Below are 17627 nucleotides of genomic sequence, written 5' to 3'. Positions count from 1 at the left end.
TGAGCTTTGGTTTTATTATAATGCGAGGTACTGTGGCAGTGATCGATGAAGCGTTAAACGACAAGGAGCTCTAGAAGTGTCTTCTAGTGAGTCATAATAATAAGTAAATAAAGGTTTGTTCCTTCTTCAGTCTCTCTCCTCACTCTCCAGTCTAAAGTTTTGTTTTGTTTTGTTTTGTTTTGTTTTTGTTTTTGTTTTTTTTTGTATGTTCTCAATACTCGTCACCAGGCCTACGATGATCACAAACAAATCCTATATAATCTAAATTGCAGAAACATTGCAGGTTTTGCTTGGCTAAGAGACCTGGAGGAAACTTATTTTACATTTAAAATAAATTAGCATGGTTGAATTGGATGCAGGGCCAAAATGCACAACTAGCAAAAGTTTGTTGCACACTCTTGGCCATCATCTAGCCGTTCATCAAGTATTGGATGACAACAGAATATCTCTTGGGGCTCGTTTGGTTCGCGGAAAAAGAAGGGGGGAAAGTGTGGTCAACGGAAAAGTAATGAGCTGCCTCTCGTTTGGTTGGATTTTTTAAAGAAAAAAGATGAGAAAGTTGTATTCCCATGAAAATATGATTCCCACATTTCATGGAAAAGAGAAACATGGGAAAGTTACTTTTCCATGAGGCGGAAATCACTCCATCTTTATTTTTTTCCCAAAAAGGCCCTTTAGAATTAAAAAGGCATTAAAGACCTAATTTTTATTAAGGGTATAATAGGAATTACACAAAATTTTTTCAGAAAAGTGAATTGTCAACTAAAGATAAGCACTCTGAAAATCTGTCACTTTTCTATGTTTAACCAAACATGTCAAAAGTACATTTTCAGGCATTCTCTTCGTAGGAATCTTTTTCCAGAAATCATATTCCTAGAAGGGAAAATGCTTCCCGCGAACCAAATGAGCCCTTGGTTGTAACCACTCAGAATACTCATTCGACGTTTCATGGTTGTAACCGCACAATGTTCCCTTTCTTAAGAACCTATGATTGTAGCTATATAATCATGTACCTGTTATATATATATATATATATATATATATATATATATATATGTTATTGGGAATGATAATACAATACGATCTGGCTATTTTTTGCTAAAAAACGGATATTTCATATATTACGAGAACGAATACACCCAGTAGAATCAGCAAACAATAAGTTACACAGTGCCCTAAGCAATTTTCTCTTCCTTGCCTATTGGGTGTCTTCTGAGTGGTTCGCTATATACGCTACCGCTCAGTCTGCTGCCTCGTTGGCCTCTTGGTACACATGTTTAGCCTGAAAGGCTACTGTGTCATGCACCATGTCCCAAATATAGTGTAGCTATTGATTTCCATTGTTTACACACATCTTAGCTGTTGTTAAAGTCACTACTTATCCCAAAAGCTTAAGTTGATAGGATGAGATAAATTTATTTATATATTTTATATTTTTTTACTGGTGTAAGCTTTTTTTTTTTTTTCCTCAAAAAAGTATTTAAATGATTTATTAGACGCCATTTTGGGATCCAACTCTGCACACCTGAAATCATATCAGTGCCAGTGCCGGTACTGAATTCCATCATTTATAGATTTTAGGCTAATTAATAGATTAAGTATTTCAAAAATCACGTCTGAAAGAGAGATAAGCACTTGAAATTGAATAGATAAATTGTGCCAAATGTTCCCTCTAAAAAAAAAAGAAAAAGGAGCAGACATTGAGAAGCTGCACAAAGGTCTGCAGTCATAGGAATTCTCTTACGACCATGGTTCGCATGAAATTTGGATTCCCATCGCAAGGAGTTTTTGTCATATATCCGCAGGACACAATAAAGATTAATGAGCAATAACACAACTTAGATGGCCTTTATCCTAGTATTTAGCTGATTCAGAAGGGAGCTGTCTTGAGATTTTTATCCCAATTAAACTAACGAATTTTCTAGTCAATTCAATTTTTACATTCTTATGAGTTCCTACTTCAACCAAGCTCTTTGAATGCAGCATTCAACTCTTTGTTGCTTACGACCTATACATTGTTAGATCTTCTAATAAACTGACCCCATCTCACCCCCCAATGATTGTAGAAGGTAAGGAGTCTAATTTGAAGCAAAATTTTCACTTCACCTCCTTAGAATCCAAACTCAGGCTCGTTTTAGAATATAGGAGGATATGACAACGATGACAACTTTATTTAGAATGTCGAAGAAATGAGTGTACAGAGAAGAGAGAGAGAGAGAGAGAGTCCAGAGAAGATACATAGAAGAGATTACAACACAGACTGACCCACAGATACAATGCAGAGCAAGGCAACAACAATTTTTTCTCGGGACACTTAAAAAGTGAGACAAAATCAAGCAGAAGTTCTATAGCAAATATTTTAACAAGGCATCGACCAACTCAAACAGGTCTTCAACAACTCCATTACTTGAAAAGTGAGACAAAACCAAGCATAGATGTCTCGGCTTTTACACAGGAATCTCTCTCTCTCTCTCTCTTCTACTTTCCGAGGCTTTCCTTCTTATGGGTAAACTTGCGAGTCACCACTCTCTCCTTTTGTGTCATGAAGCTGCCATCAGACGATTTAAAGAAGTCTGCAAATACTTCTGTTTTTTTTTTTTGCTAAAGGAATAGGAAGGGGGGGAAGGCCTCACTGGGCCTCCCTTCCACCAGAGAATGTTCGATGCAGGTAGACGGGATGACCATCCTTACTCATATCCTCCCCGACTCGTGGGTTACCCCACGTGTGAGTACGTCACCCCAACGCCACCTCAATACCGGCGGACCAGATGACGACTCTACCGAGCAAATCAGGCGGAGGGCATCCGGTCTCCACATTTAATCGATGCCCGCGCGTTCCGAACCTGGGTCACTCCGGTGGAATCTTAGCCCCGTTCCAACTGTGCTATCACCTTGGTGGCCAAATACTTCCATTTCAACCAACTTTTTCACAGCACTTCCATGGTACTTCTAGTTCAGAAAATTGATAGCAAAGTTGATAGGCTCTCCAACATATAGACAAAAATTACATGTCCTAGAATCTTTGATTGCTTATTGGAGGAATGTGACCACTAGAATAAAGCTCTACTTCCACTACAAGAAAATACATATTCAGCGACTAAGATTCTAGTTGCCGAATAACCATATATGGTCGCCGAAACTCAACTCTTATGCATAAGATTGTTTTCAGTAGTCTTAATGCTCTCTTATTTTGCATGTTCTCATTCTCCCTCTTTAACGCTCAGTTTTGTGCACATTATCATTCCTAATCTGGAAATTTTCAGTGAATATACCAGATATTTATGCAGTAAAAGGCAAAGATTTTAATTTAGCTCTCCAACAGTCCAAACAAAATGATATTTGGGGAGAAAGAAGGCACCCTGATCCAACTGATTTATTTTTTTGAGATTACACTAGTTGACTTCTCCAGTTCCTTGGTTGTTGACCAATGAAATTCAAGGTTCATAATTTTGTGACATGAGACGGCATGTTCTTCTAGTGTTTCATGAGGTTCATAATTTCGTGACACTAGATGACATGCTTTTCCAGTGTTTCATGAAATGCATTAGAAAAATTCATATTGTACAGAATAAGACGGTCTAATTTGAAACATACCAATTGACCAATATGTTGAGCAAGCTTGATGTAAATTCCTCCATTATGGAAGCATAACTCTTGAAGCATATAAGCAAACCGATTATGGACTTCATGCTTGGCTCTCAACCATTCAATACTTCCTTCTTTAAGCCCCCATAATGATTAATGAATACTGATAGTCTGAAAAGGAAAAAAAGGCAGCAAGGCAGAGCACGAATGAAAGATGGCGAGGTGATATAAACATTTTTTCTTAATAAATATCACAAAACAGCGGGACACGATGCTGCGGCGATGCCCGAAAGGAGTGAAAAACGACCACTTTTCCCGTTCTCGCCCGCTCCTTCTCTTCTCTTCATTGTGTCTTCCTCGGTCGCTCGGCTCGCTCTCTCCTCTCGTGAACAGATCAGGAGGGTTGGTCTGCCGCTGGTGTGCGAACAATGCGAAGGAGGCTGCACCTGCGTTGCCGCCTTTTATATCGAAGAGGCGTGCATTTTCTATTTTTTGCCACGATGGGTCATGTACCCATTGATAGCATTACTGATGGAGCATTCCAAACAGTTTACTGCCATTAATCACTATGGTCGCCAAAAATTTTACCTCCAGCTCGCGCAAAATAATGGACTCGCGCCAACTTGGTTTTGATTTTTCACTATCAAATATGCATTTAATTGGTGTAAGACAATCATTCAGTAACTAACAAGGATGCGTGCAAATTTATTTCTAAGCAGATTTTCGATCATGCCCATAAGATGTCCAAGAATTCTATATATTTCTAAGCGGATTTCCGTTCCCACGTCCACATGCCGCGTATCCTGTCGATTCGTATATTTATTTGACAAGGAGTCAAGCACTGAGCTTGAGCTTTTAAAATTATATTATAATAATAAAAAAAATTTAAGTATGAAGAAAAGTTATGGGATTGAGATTCAGCCGAAGAGATGAGGATATGCCTAAGTGAATTAAGGTGTTAAACGGCACAGTTTGAAAATAAGCAGTTTTTTTTTTTTTTTGAGCTTAGAAATTAGCATCTTACAGGGGCTAGTACAACATCGTTCGGTTTTACGGGAACCTTCCACTACCAAAAGTTTGGTCACTAAAAAACTTAAACTTTTTGCCCAATTTTTTCATCGGAAAAAGGCGTCATTCGTAAAAGTTTTTCTGGACTAAATTTTTTTTTAGTCGCTGGAGGTGAACCTTTAAGGACCAAAATTTAGTCACCATAAGTTTTACCTCCAGCCTGTGCGAAATATTGGACTCGTCCCAACTTGGTATTGCTTTTCCGTGACCAAATATGCATTTAGTCGGTGTAGGACAATTATTCAGTAACTAACAAGAATGGTGGTCGCAGATAGTCTTATTTTCAGCGACTAAACTTTAGTCGCCAAACGTTTTACCTCCATCCCGCCAACTTGGTTTTGATTTTCCGCGACCAAATATGCATTTAGTCGGTGTAGGACAATCATTCAGTAACTAACAAGTATGTTGGTTGCAAATAGCCTTATTTGCAGGGACCACTATTCATTTAGTCGCCGAAAGTGGTCGCTGAAAGTGTATTTTCTTGTAGTGTTCATCAGCTACAAAATATGATTAAATGTTAGATCATAACATTTATCAATAATTAGATTTGTGCTAGCTTAAATGGAAAACACTGTGTGGCGATGCTCTATTCACCATGGTGTGATGAATAGAGCAGTGACTTACCCACAAAGAATGAATAGGGTGGTGAATGAAATAGTGATGTATAAGATTTTCCTATTTAAATTAAGTGTTTGTGTTGATAAGTGATGAATCATAAGACTTCCTCTATTTCGCCATACATTTTTGATGAACTCGCAAGTTGCAATCTATCTACTTAACATGCTCCTCTTAGAACTCCTGTTCCTGCTTCACACACATGCACAAACTTTGCAAGTCCAAGAGAAACCAATACTGATAGCTTGTTTTAAATTAGCATATGTTCTCTTGTGTGGTACTATGGAGATTGAAGAAGAGACGTACAAGCATCAAATAGTTAGAGACATACAATTTGTCCATGATGTGTGAACTAAAGGCATACAAAATTGTAAAATATTGTCATATTTTTTTTATCGTGCTATATGTTTGTGTATAATTAAAGACAACCTAAGCCCAACTCAAATAAGATCATCATATTCAACTTGATTTTTCTTAATGATCATTTAAAAAAAGGGCGACCTAACATTATAAAACTCCTGCTATTACAAGATTTGAAGAAGGTTAGAAGTATGCATCCTTACCACAACATACGGATATGTCTTATCCATATTTTGAATCTATAACTTCTAGATCACAATAAAGCAACCTTACTGTAGCACCAAGACACCCTTTTTTTTCTTAATGACTATTTCTCATAAAATATCATGGTATTATTATTTAACCATGAGAGATATGAATTATTAAATTGAATGATCCCGATAAGTAACTAAAAGGAGAATAAACTATATATAAAACTAACAAAAGAATCTTATTGTCAATAATAAAAAATTCAATAATGCTTTAGTAAATCAGATATGGAGCCCGCAAAGTCACTCTCCTTTTATATGATGGATTCTATAATAAGATAAAATGATAGCTATAAGTAAATATGCAAGTATTTTGTATGTGATATGCATGCGTATTAACAAAACTGAGGGGAGAGTTAGGGAGAGAGCGTTGAAGAAAAGCTATTATAATTAAGAGAGATATATGGGTTCAGCATTGGTTCTTTTTGAGAGATATCTAGTATTTATGGGACCACAGTATTTAGTACCTGAGTTTTTTAAGACTTTACTTCTAGAGAGGTATTCATGCGGATTTGAATTTTTAGCAGAGTATGCTTGCAGAAAACCTAATATATAATATCCAACAAATAATATTTATATATTTAGTTAATCAAAAGCGGGCTTCGTTTGGGGGAGCTTTTGGAGGGCCGAAAAACACTTTCTGGCCCTCCAAAAATAATTTTAGATAAAAAATGGTGTTTTGTAAAAAATTCGGAAAGCTGTTTCAGCTTTTTCGGAAAGCTGAAAACAGCTTTTTGGCAGAAGCTCCATTTTGAAGCTTTTCGAAAACGTTGTTTTGAGCTTTGCGGGAAAGCTTTATTTTTGACTAAAATACCTCCATTTAAAAAAAAAATTCCTCCCCAAACGCTCATCTCACCACCCATTTCTCTCCCCCCCTCTCGTTCCTCTCCCACCCTCCGCCCTCCCTCTACCCCACCGTCCCCCCCATGCTGCCGCCCCTACGGTGGAGAGGTGCCGAACAAGAGGAAGAAGGGGCGGTCTTTCCCTTCCTGCGGCCGCCACCGGCCATGATGTCCCCGTTGCGGATGGGGAGGTGCCAAAGAAGAAGGAGGTCGACCGGTCGCCGCGGATGTCCTCGCCCCCAGGAGGTGCCTAAGAAGAAGAAGAAGAAGGGGGCGCCCTCCCGCTTCCTACAACCGCCGCTGGCAACGACCCACCCCTCCACGTCCACCACGGCTCGTCTCCTTTCCGGCGCTGTTGACCTCGTGGCAGGAGTGCACTTCGCAGGGGGCCAGCCGCGGCCGTCGAGACTGCCGCAGGCTACGACCCAGTCCCCTCCTGCGGTTGTCGCGGCCTGGCCCCCTTCCGGCCCCGCCGGCCCCCTGGGAGGAGAAGAAAGGAGAAGGGGGGAGAGGAAGGAAGGAGATAAAGAGAAGAGAAAAGAAAAAGAAAAGGAAAAAAAAGAAGAAAAGAAAAGAAAAAAAAGAAGAAAAGAAAAAAAAGAAAAGAATAAATAAATAAATGCATAAATAAATAAATATATATATATATAAATGAATGAATGAATAAATAAGATAATAAATAAATATATTTTATTGAATAAAATAATAAAAAAATAAATAAATGCATAAATTAATATATATACTAATGAATTTATAAATAAAAAAATAAAAAAAAATAATGTCTGGGTAGCAAATAATCTGAACTTTATGATATTAATAGGTACAGTGAATTTGTCACCATTGTTATATTATACTATAAATATAATATTATATTACATTATATCATAATAGATTAATATGTTATGTTAAAAAATTTAATATTATATTATATTATGAAAAATTAATTTATACTACTTATTATAATATTTTATACCCTTATTATTGTATTATACTATAAATTTAATATTATAATATATTATCATAATACATTAATATGTTATGTTAAATAATTTAATATTATGCTATATTATGAGAAATTAATTTATACTGATAATTATAATATTTTATACCTTTATTATTGTATTATACTATAGATATTATATTATATTACATCATATCATAATACATTAATATGTTATTTTAAATAATTTAATATTATGTTATATTATGAGAAATTAATTTATACTAATAATTATAATATTTTATACCTTTATTATTGTATTATATTATAAATATAATATATATTATATTATATCATAATACATTAATATGTTATGTTAAATAATTTAATATTATGTTATATGATGGAAAATTAATTTACTCTAATAATTATATTACTATTATGCTATGCTATACGATGTCATATTACTATATTATAATAATATTATTTTACATTACAGTAATATTATACTATATCGTATATTATGTATTTATATATGTTATGTTTTATTATGCTCTATCGTATAATACTATGCAATATCTTTTATGGTATTTTTGCCATACAAAAATATTTTCTCAGTTTGTTTACCAAACACATGTTAAAATGTCACAGCACTTTAGAAATATAGTTACCAAATATCAAACAGCTTTTTATAAAAGCTCCACTACCAACAGTTCTACTGCCAATGGTTCCCCTAAACAGGGTCTAAGTTGGGGGAGCTTTTGGAGGGCCAAAAAATACTTTCTGACCCTCCAAAAGTACTTTTAGATAAAAAATGGTGTTTGGTAAAATTTTCGGAAAGCTATTTTAGCTTTTGCGGAAAACTGAAAACAGTTTTTGGAGAGAAGCTTCAATTTGGAGCTTTCCAAAAATGCTGTTTTCAGCTTTGTCGGGAAGTTATTTTTTGGACCAAAATACCTCCATTTAAATCACACTTTTTTTTCCCCAAAACCCTCATCCCACCTCTTCCTCTCTCACTCATCATCTCCCTCTCTCTCTATCTTCTTCTTCCTCTCAACGCTGCCGCCTCTGTTCTTTCTTCTTCTTCTTTTTTTTGTTTTGGGAGCTCGTGGCTGCCTATGGTGGCAGCCACCATGCCGGCCACCACCCATGGCTGGCGACCCCTCTATATTTCAATGAAATAAAATAATAAATAAAATAAAAAGAAAAATAATGAGTGAGTGGCAAATAATCTGATCTAAATAAATAAATAAAAATAAATATTAGTAATTATTTAATTAATTTTATCACCTAGTTAGAAAAATTTGTTAGAGAGATAAATGGTCATTAGAAGGATGAAAAAATAATTTAAACTAATAATTATAATATTTTATATATTTATTATTATATTATACGATAAATATAATATAATATTATATTATATTATAATATATTGATATGTTATGTTAAATAATTTAATATTATATTAAATTATTATTCTATAATACATAATGTTATAGTACTATATTATAATAATATTATACTATATCATATATTTATATATTAATATATATTATATTTTATTATGTTATGTTATATAATACTGGTAATATTTTTTATGATTATTTTGTCATATAAAATTATTTTTTTAATTTATTTATTAAATATATGTTAAAGAGCTGTGCCTTTTTATAAATATAGTTATCAAATAACAAACAACCTCTTATGGATGTTCTGCTTCGCACGGCTCTACTACTAGCTACTAACGCCTCGCTCAGGGCGTCAGTCTCCCACGGGGCCGAGCTTTTTGCCCGTTTACCCTTCCTCCAAATCACGATCTATCACCCAGATGCCATCCCTCGCACAATTCAATTCCATGGCAAAACCCCTACCTCTGCTCTGCCGCTCTCTAAAGCCATCGATTTCTCGCTCCCCTGGCTCTCACCCCAAGATACCCCCTTCGCCTTCTCTCCTCCCATGCCTCGGGAGGCCCCTTCGAAGCCTGAGCAACGACGCGGCGCCCGTCGTGGTCGCCGGCAACGACAAGTACGGGAAGAAGCAGGTCGTCAGCGTCACCCCTCAGCTCTATGATTTCATCTTGTCCAATGTTCGTGAGCCCCCGGTAATTACACTTGTTTCTAATGCTTTTTCCTTTTCCAATTTTTATTTCTATTTCTTAATTTTTTAGTTGTTTTTCTTATCGATTGAACTCTATAGTTCAGATCCTTCGTGAGCTTCGTGAAGAAACGGCAGCCATGAGAGGGAGCCAGATGCAGGTTCTAGTAATTTCCTCTGTTTATTTTTTTGTCTGGTTTATAGTTTGGGTCGGATTTTTGAGATAGATGGATTGGCGTGAAAAAAATTGGATTTTGAGAAATCAAGATTGTTTTCGGGAATGTTGTGTTGTGGATAAGAGGGCATGTTGGTGTTTGGTGGTCGTCTCTTCAGGATTTGGTATTGTTGGAAATGTTGAAGATGAAACATTTGGCTTTGAAACAAAAGGGAACAACAAAGAAAGCCTTAAGAATCTAAGCAAGTGTTGAGATTTTTTTGTTGGTTTCAAATTGAATGAATCCCATCTAATTGTAACTTAAAATATTACGGAATTAGGAGCTAAATCTCTTCGTTGCAGCTAAAACCCTTTGATCACTAGAATATGTCCTTTGCAATTGCACGCTTTGTTGACTAAAAGTATTCATTTTTCTGGTAGGTATCTCCTGATCAGGCCCAACTGCTTGCAATGCTTGTACAGATTCTTGGGGCACAAAGGTGCATTGAAGTTGGTGTATATACAGTATGTGTACTTAACAATAGTTGAATCATCTACATTTCATTTCTTGGACAAAGAATATGATGTATTATTTAGTTATTTTCCCCAATTTTCAATTACAGCAGTTTCACTCACCATCATTGATGATGCCCTCAGGGATACTCCTCTTTAGCTATTGCACTAGTTCTTCCTGAATCAGGCCGTTTGGTTGCATGCGAAAGAGATGCCAAATGTCTTGAAATTGCCAAGAAGTATTATGAGCGGGCTGGTGTCTCTCACAAGGTGATTACTTTTTTTTGTTTGTTTTGTATCAGCTATGTACTCAGATTAGTATATATTTTTGTTAGGGTACTTGCTCTTACAGTTTTTGAACTTAGATCCTGGATTTTTAGAAGTATATGAATTTAACAGACTTGTTTCCTTTTCCTACATTACTGTAGATTCATCAAATCCTCTATTATTCAGCAGACTGATTACCTGATATTCCCGTCCATATGGCAATCCTGAAATTTGTTAAATTGAACGAAACAGAAAGCTGTGGTTCATTATTACAATAATTTGGAAACATCTTGTGGTGGGACACTGTGCAAAAAAAAAAAAAAAAAATTCAGAAATCTTCCTTCTGCATCTCTCCTTTCTTCTTGTCAACTATCTTTCCTTGTTTACTTGTATGTATGCTTCACAAGCATTGATGTTGAGATCATATTTAACATATAATAATGGTCCTACTACATTATTTTCATTTAAAAGAATAATACATTGATCCATGATGTATATGCTATTTTCAGGATTTGCTCCTCCAATTCATCTTTTTCAGCCTCATTGGCATTGCTATAGGTAATAGGGCTTTTGTCCATAGAGCTTTGGGCAGTAGAGCTTTTAATAAAAAATATTTTTTGTTTGGTAACTATATTTCTGAAATGTTATAAAACTTAAATATATATTGGATAAACAAAATGAAAAAGTGCTTTTGATATTAGGAAATGATAATAATCGACATTACACAATACTGTCAATTATCCAATTATTTATACTATCAAAAACTATTATTATAAAGTATTTTTAATTTATAAATCATTTATTTGATATTTAATCTATATATAATAAATTTTATATTTATTGTAAAAATATATCGACATTTTTATAATATTATTATAATATAATAATATGATATTATTTTAATATAACATTATAATGTTATTATATTGTAGTACTATGATTATTATAATATAATAAATATGATAAGGATATAATGTTATTATAATATGATATGATATGATATAATATGATACAATATAATAATATGATTGCATTATTGTTAATTTGTTATATTGTATTAGATTGTTATTATATTGTACCATCAAAAATTATTCATAGAAAGTATATAAGTTATTTTTTTCATCTAAATAATATAATTATTTTTTGGGTGATTATTAAGCAACAAAAATATCATAGTAGCATATTGATTCTAATAGCAATATAAATGTTTGACTATTCACCCAGTTATTAAATGACAATAATATTGTTTATATATCCAAAATCATAATAGCAACATAAATGCTTACCAACTTAAATGATTATGACAACAAAAGACACCAACTTAAATGATTATAGCAATTAAAAGTTTTGAAATTAATTGTTTTAAAAAATTCGATTGTCAGGACACGATCTCGGGTCTCTTGGATGAGCTTTTATCCAAAAAAAAAATTTGGCGCATCTCAAATAGAGCTTTTACCTAGGAGCTCTAAATTGAAGCTTTTCCCAAGTAGATCTTTTTCAGCTTTTGGAGGAGCTAGAAATCTGTTTCAAAATTGTTATCAAACTCCTCAAAAGTATCCAAAAGAGCTTTTAGCTCTACAATAAGTAACCTCCAACAACAATGCCAAATAGGGCCTTCTTCTTTTGGGTGGTGGGGATGGGGTGGTGATTTAGCCATATTACATCCAGATAGGCTCTATATCGGAGCTAATTCTACTAAGTTAGGCAATCATAGGCATGTGGTAAGGGTGTGCTGGTTGTTGTGGTGCGATATGATCCTTGATTTTGTAGAGGAAAAAGGTCCTTATAAAGACTATACTAGCCATACTTATTCGCAAGGTTATCCATGTGAACTGCAAACTGGTATATAGGTGATGTTGGAGTACAAATTTCTTAACTTGTGATATGCATTTAGAATATACAGTTATCATCCTTTTTTATGCTAGTTGTACTATTGCATGATTTAACAACTTTCTGAATTATATATTTCTTCTTTTAGGTGGATGTAAAGCATGCCCTAGCAGTGGATTCTTTAAAAGCTTTAATTCTGAATGGTGAAGCTTGCAGGTATACAAAATGGAATGGACTCAATTTGAATTCTCATATAAGCAATAATGCAGTATATATTGTTTTATTGTGTTTCATACATAATATATTGTTTTATTTTGTTTCATTAATTCATTGAAGTGAGAGTATCTTAGTATGTCGTCTAAGCACCTTTGCATGAAATTAATCGCCAAGTTAAATGATGTTTATGTTATTTTTTTTTTTCAAGATTTTTGTACTTTATACTAAACAAAATGATTGAGTTATAGAGGTATCATGGATTAAATATATACCTTTTCTGCTTATACAAATACATTTGAGTACCATAATGCTCAATTTATTCAGTCATTGGGAAACTACATAATGTTTAAAAAGTATATTGTATTTATTTTAACCGCTCATTTGATATGCAAAAATATTTGTTTTTGCTCACATTAAGCTGCCAAAGTAAGTGTCGATAATTGTCTACATAATGGAAGGTATTGCAATAAAAAAAAACTGCTGTATGTGGGATTGATACTGATGCAATCATGCAAGATCACAACTGCAATAGCATAGCATGTGTACCTTGTGCTATCAAGGCATCATTGTTAAATCCTGCTACATTCCATGCACTCTCAAACTATTGCCAAATAAGTCCATGATACACTAGAGACTATGGGTGGTCTAGTCTACTCTCTCCTCATCTTCCAACTTTGACAAGGGGATTGATGAGATCGTCTTTCTGGGGTGTTGTTTTTCATGAATAGAGAGAGGGACCAAGATACTATATTTATAGCTGTCATGGACCCGGCCAGCAATGATCCTGACCCTAAGAGGTACCCTGACTCCTTGTGCAAGAAGGAACAGAACCCTGCTTGACTGGGTCACGTTAAGTTGGTCCAATGTTCTATTAAAAGGTATGGAGGAGTACCTTAAGTAATGATGTTGCTACCTTATAAGAAATAATTCTAACAAGTATCTGAAAACTGCCAAAACCATTTGAACAGATGTTTAAATAGGTAATCAATACCCATTCAATGTTTAAACAAGTACTAATTAAATGGTTGGATGGTGCATTATTGTTAGGGTGACTGTTCAAATAATCAGTTCTGATGACCTTGTTTTGTCACAATGTCAGTGATATGAAACTATAGAAAATTAAATAAGAACACATGGAAATGCTAAAGGTTTAGAAAATGAATGACATAATTATGGAGTACATCAGAGAAAATACTTTCATAAAGTGAGTCTTTCTCTATCTTTAAATTATACAAAACATAGAATTCACATTGTTTTTTAGTTTTCCTTATACAATCGCAAGATTATTTCTAATCACAATAGTACAAGGATCAAGGAATCTATCTGAAGATTGTTTTTCGTCATGTAATATATGTTGGACTAATGTTGTCGTACATATATGCGATGTTTTCACTTATTATATTTATTTCTTTGGTTTATTATTTTATTTAATTTATTTCATGTTCAGATTAATATCTTACATTGTCATGTTTTTTTGTCCTTCCAGCTATCATTTGCATGTATCATGCTTCCATTATCTTTCTTATGTTACTGAACAATAGATACTCTTTAGTTTTTTTCCCCCTTATACAATTTTTTTTTATTTCGTGGTTACTATATTACTAACATTATCATGTCTCATTGATGTTCCAGCTATGATTTTGCATTTGTTGATGCTGAAAAGCGAATGTACAACGAATATTTTGAGTTACTATTGCAACTGGTAATGTTTCTAGTAATTTTGCATGAAAATAAATGCAAATTTTCTGCAACAAGCTTCTCAAAAAATTTCTGCATCAAAAATTTATTTTTTTATTGCTATATGTTCTTTTATCTTGAAAAGCCCTCTCATATATCACTTTCAATTTTTCTTATGTAAGAGTGAGCATCTCCTTTTTATCCATAAAATAGTAGACCAGGAAATTTACTATACTCTTGTTTTGGATTGTCAAAGCATCACAAATCAATGAAGCATGGTTCACCATACCGACTTGTATCGGGCATATCATACAATACTAGTAAGGTACTGGTATGGACTAAGGTTTGATAAAGTGCAAAGGCTGAATTGGTTTTTGCTGGGTGGAACCGTCCTACTATACTGTTAAGGTACTGGTATGGACTAAGGTTGGATACGGAGCAAGAGTCGAATTGGTCTTTGCTGAGTGTAACCGGTTTGTTTCACCCGGTTTCATGCTGTACCGACTTGTATGTTCCGCTTATGCATGGTGCTATGGCCAGGCATGAGAAAAGGGCAATTGAATTTGTGCTATTTTAGGGGGTATACCATACCATACCAATAAGGTAGTGGTACAATGCCTAGTACCGATACAACAAATTTTGCAAGAACAGCTTATCTCATCGCAATTCTCCTTAATTGTATCAATATATTGCTTGGTTTCCTTTACCATATCATCGCAATCCCCCCTGCCGCTTCTCTCTATGTGTGCTCATTTCTTCTTACATTTCAGCATAGCTTTAAGCTTCAACTGAAACTTTTAACCAAAATCAAAATGTTATGGTTTGAGCTGAAACCAATCAGAAACTGGAATCCTTTTTCAGAACAATTACAAAAATGACTTTTATGAGACCATTGCAGATATTGGTGAATTTTGCTAATATTTTGTCATTTCTTTATTTCAACATTCTGTAGAAAGTATTTTTTCTAAAAATAAAATTTTTATTGCAAATTTTGAAAAGATTTGGAAGTATATGCAGCCTTGGATTTTCAAAAAGTTTAGAAGAGGCAAACTTTTTGACATATGTTTGTCTATGCTACACCTGCAATGTTATAGACGTGTAATTACTGTATGTTAAGATGTCATCAAACAAGAAAATGATGTACTATTTACTGTTAGTTTGTGATATGGTTTTTTATGTTTTTAAAAATTATAGTTTGCATGGCTTTAGCGTGAAATGATTGATTTAATAAACCCAAAGGTCACAAACAATACGAGATACTTTACGATGATGTCTAATTTATTTTTCTCATATGTTTATTATATTTTGGTTGCAACTGCAGAAAGCCTAACTACAATTGCTAAACTTGCTGAAACTTTCCAAACTGACCCTCATTTTGAACAGCCAAAACCAAAACCAAAACTGATCATTTGAACCTTGGTTTCTAGTTTCCTTTTCCCCTCCTTACCAATTGATGCATTGTGTCGATTAACAGGTGAGGGTTGGAGGGCTTATTGTCATTGATAATGTTCTTTGGCATGGCAAAGTTGCAGATCCCCAAGTAAGTTACTTCTGTCTTCATGAGTATGCTATTCATCTAGGTATCTATTTAATAAATATTTTAGTACATTTTGAGCAGGTAAATGACCCAAAGACCATCAGTATACGAAATTTTAATAAGAAAATTCTTGAGGACGAGCGCATTAGCATTTGTATGGTATGAATTCTTTCTGCTACATTTCTGTTATGCCTTCATCTGATTGCCAAGCCTAGTTGGACATTCCTTTGTCCCCTTTTGTAGTTTGCAAATGAATAAACCATGAGAAATCCACAGGTGCCAATTGGGGATGGCATGACAATATGCCGCAAAAGAGCACAAGGTTGAATCCTGTATGAGGTTTCAAGGTCCTTTGAGATCCTGCTGCTTTCATTCATGAGCTGAGACAGCTGAGACCTTTGCTTTGAGGCACTTGATGAAATTCTTTCAAGACCTGACGATTTACAATCAGCCTCCTGGAGCAAATTCGCAGTGAAAGGGCCAGGACCCATCACCTGGACTGTAGAAGCATCTCTTGTTGGTAAATGAACTGCTGCACGTATTGGTCCAATTCTTCATTTTTAAAGAGAAAGGGAGGGGTTCCCACCCTGTACAAAGTACATAGCCTTATACACTTTGGGATCCTCCACCCCAAACTCCAATCCAACACCTCCTTGTCATAGGGAGTGTGCGACCATTTTGGCAATGACTTGTTCACTTGCCGAATGTATTCTTTTCAAAGAGTAATTTTGTAGTTTGGCTATTACCCAGAGGCATCACATATGGATATAAGAATTGTGGGTCCCTGAATTACTTCTGTTAATTGGAAGCAATTATGCAAGTGTTTGTGGGTTAATTGATTTCACTAGTTGCAGTAATTCAATTTAAAAACCATGACAGAAAAGTTTGCTGGTGATTGTAGGCATTTCATAGCCCTTTTCTGACCTGTTCGATATTCTTAAACTCCATGTACAACCATGAAATAGTGTCATTGCTGTGTACACATGGACTGGCCTAACTTGTAAACAATCTGGTAGGTGCAAATTAGCGTAGTATCGAGGTTTGGATGGTGCCATTATTATTGCTGTGATATAGTGATTGTTATTTGCCATTTTAACCATTTTTACTTGGGGTTGTGAGGAGCATAATAACTGTTATACTGGCCATTATTTGCATTGTTACGGGAAGCAATGAAAAATAACAGAAGAATTGAAATGTTATTTGCTCCAGCTATTTTTCATTAAATAAAAAAAATATTTTCAGTAGGCATAAGGTATGAATAGATCATTTTTTTCCTTTATTAAATTCAAATTGATAGAAGAATGTGAAATATGGCCATTATTTTATGTCTAAGGCTGTTCTTGTTTTCGGCAACTATATTGTTTCCCCTTTTTTTTCTTTTGTTTTTTCTTTTTTTTTTTCTCTCTGATCCAATGGACAAAGCCTCTTTGGTCTACTCTGCTTTCTTTTATTACCGGCTGTGGCTGAATAACTTGATTTGTTCTAGAAACCATAAATAATAGAAATCTTGTATTCTAGGACCGTTTTTTCTATCCCAACCTTTCAAATAAATTGATGGTAAGTTATTGAAGAAGTCAAATGATTTTGCTATTTTCTGAATCCTCAATCAAACCAAGTAATTTAAATGATTAAGATAGACCAAACAATTTTATTTTAGTAGTAGGACGATGAAGAAAAGAAA

General features: G+C 34.4%; 1 protein-coding gene across 1 annotated transcript; it reads left to right on the top strand.

Moving 5' to 3' along the window:
• Positions 1–9376: 9376 nt before the first annotated feature.
• On the top strand, positions 9377–16790 carry LOC103710720 (O-methyltransferase MdmC-like). Its single transcript, XM_008796598.3, has 9 exons — positions 9377–9759; positions 9860–9913; positions 10348–10431; positions 10564–10689; positions 12665–12732; positions 14365–14434; positions 15884–15949; positions 16028–16105; positions 16223–16790. The coding sequence occupies exons 1-9, from the start codon at positions 9487–9489 to the stop codon at positions 16271–16273; spliced, it is 870 nt and encodes a 289-aa protein (XP_008794820.1). The 5' UTR covers positions 9377–9486; the 3' UTR covers positions 16274–16790.
• Positions 16791–17627: the final 837 nt, after the last annotated feature.

This window comes from Phoenix dactylifera, chromosome 18 (assembly GCF_009389715.1).
Source record: "Phoenix dactylifera cultivar Barhee BC4 chromosome 18, palm_55x_up_171113_PBpolish2nd_filt_p, whole genome shotgun sequence".
NCBI classification, from domain to species: domain Eukaryota; kingdom Viridiplantae; phylum Streptophyta; class Magnoliopsida; order Arecales; family Arecaceae; genus Phoenix; species Phoenix dactylifera.
Note: the sequence above shows the minus strand (reverse complement) of the source record. Positions and strands in the feature narration are given on the sequence as shown.

Excerpts from the sequence above, each read along its gene's own strand:
- LOC103710720 (XM_008796598.3), top strand. The coding sequence starts at position 9,487 with ATGCCATCCCTCGCACAATTCAATTCCATGGCAAAACCCCTACCTCTG. Across the intron at positions 10,432-10,563 it reads TTGAAGTTGGTGTATATACA|GGATACTCCTCTTTAGCTAT; the intron begins GTATGTGTACTT and ends TGATGCCCTCAG. Across the intron at positions 10,690-12,664 it reads GGGCTGGTGTCTCTCACAAG|GTGGATGTAAAGCATGCCCT; the intron begins GTGATTACTTTT and ends TTCTTCTTTTAG.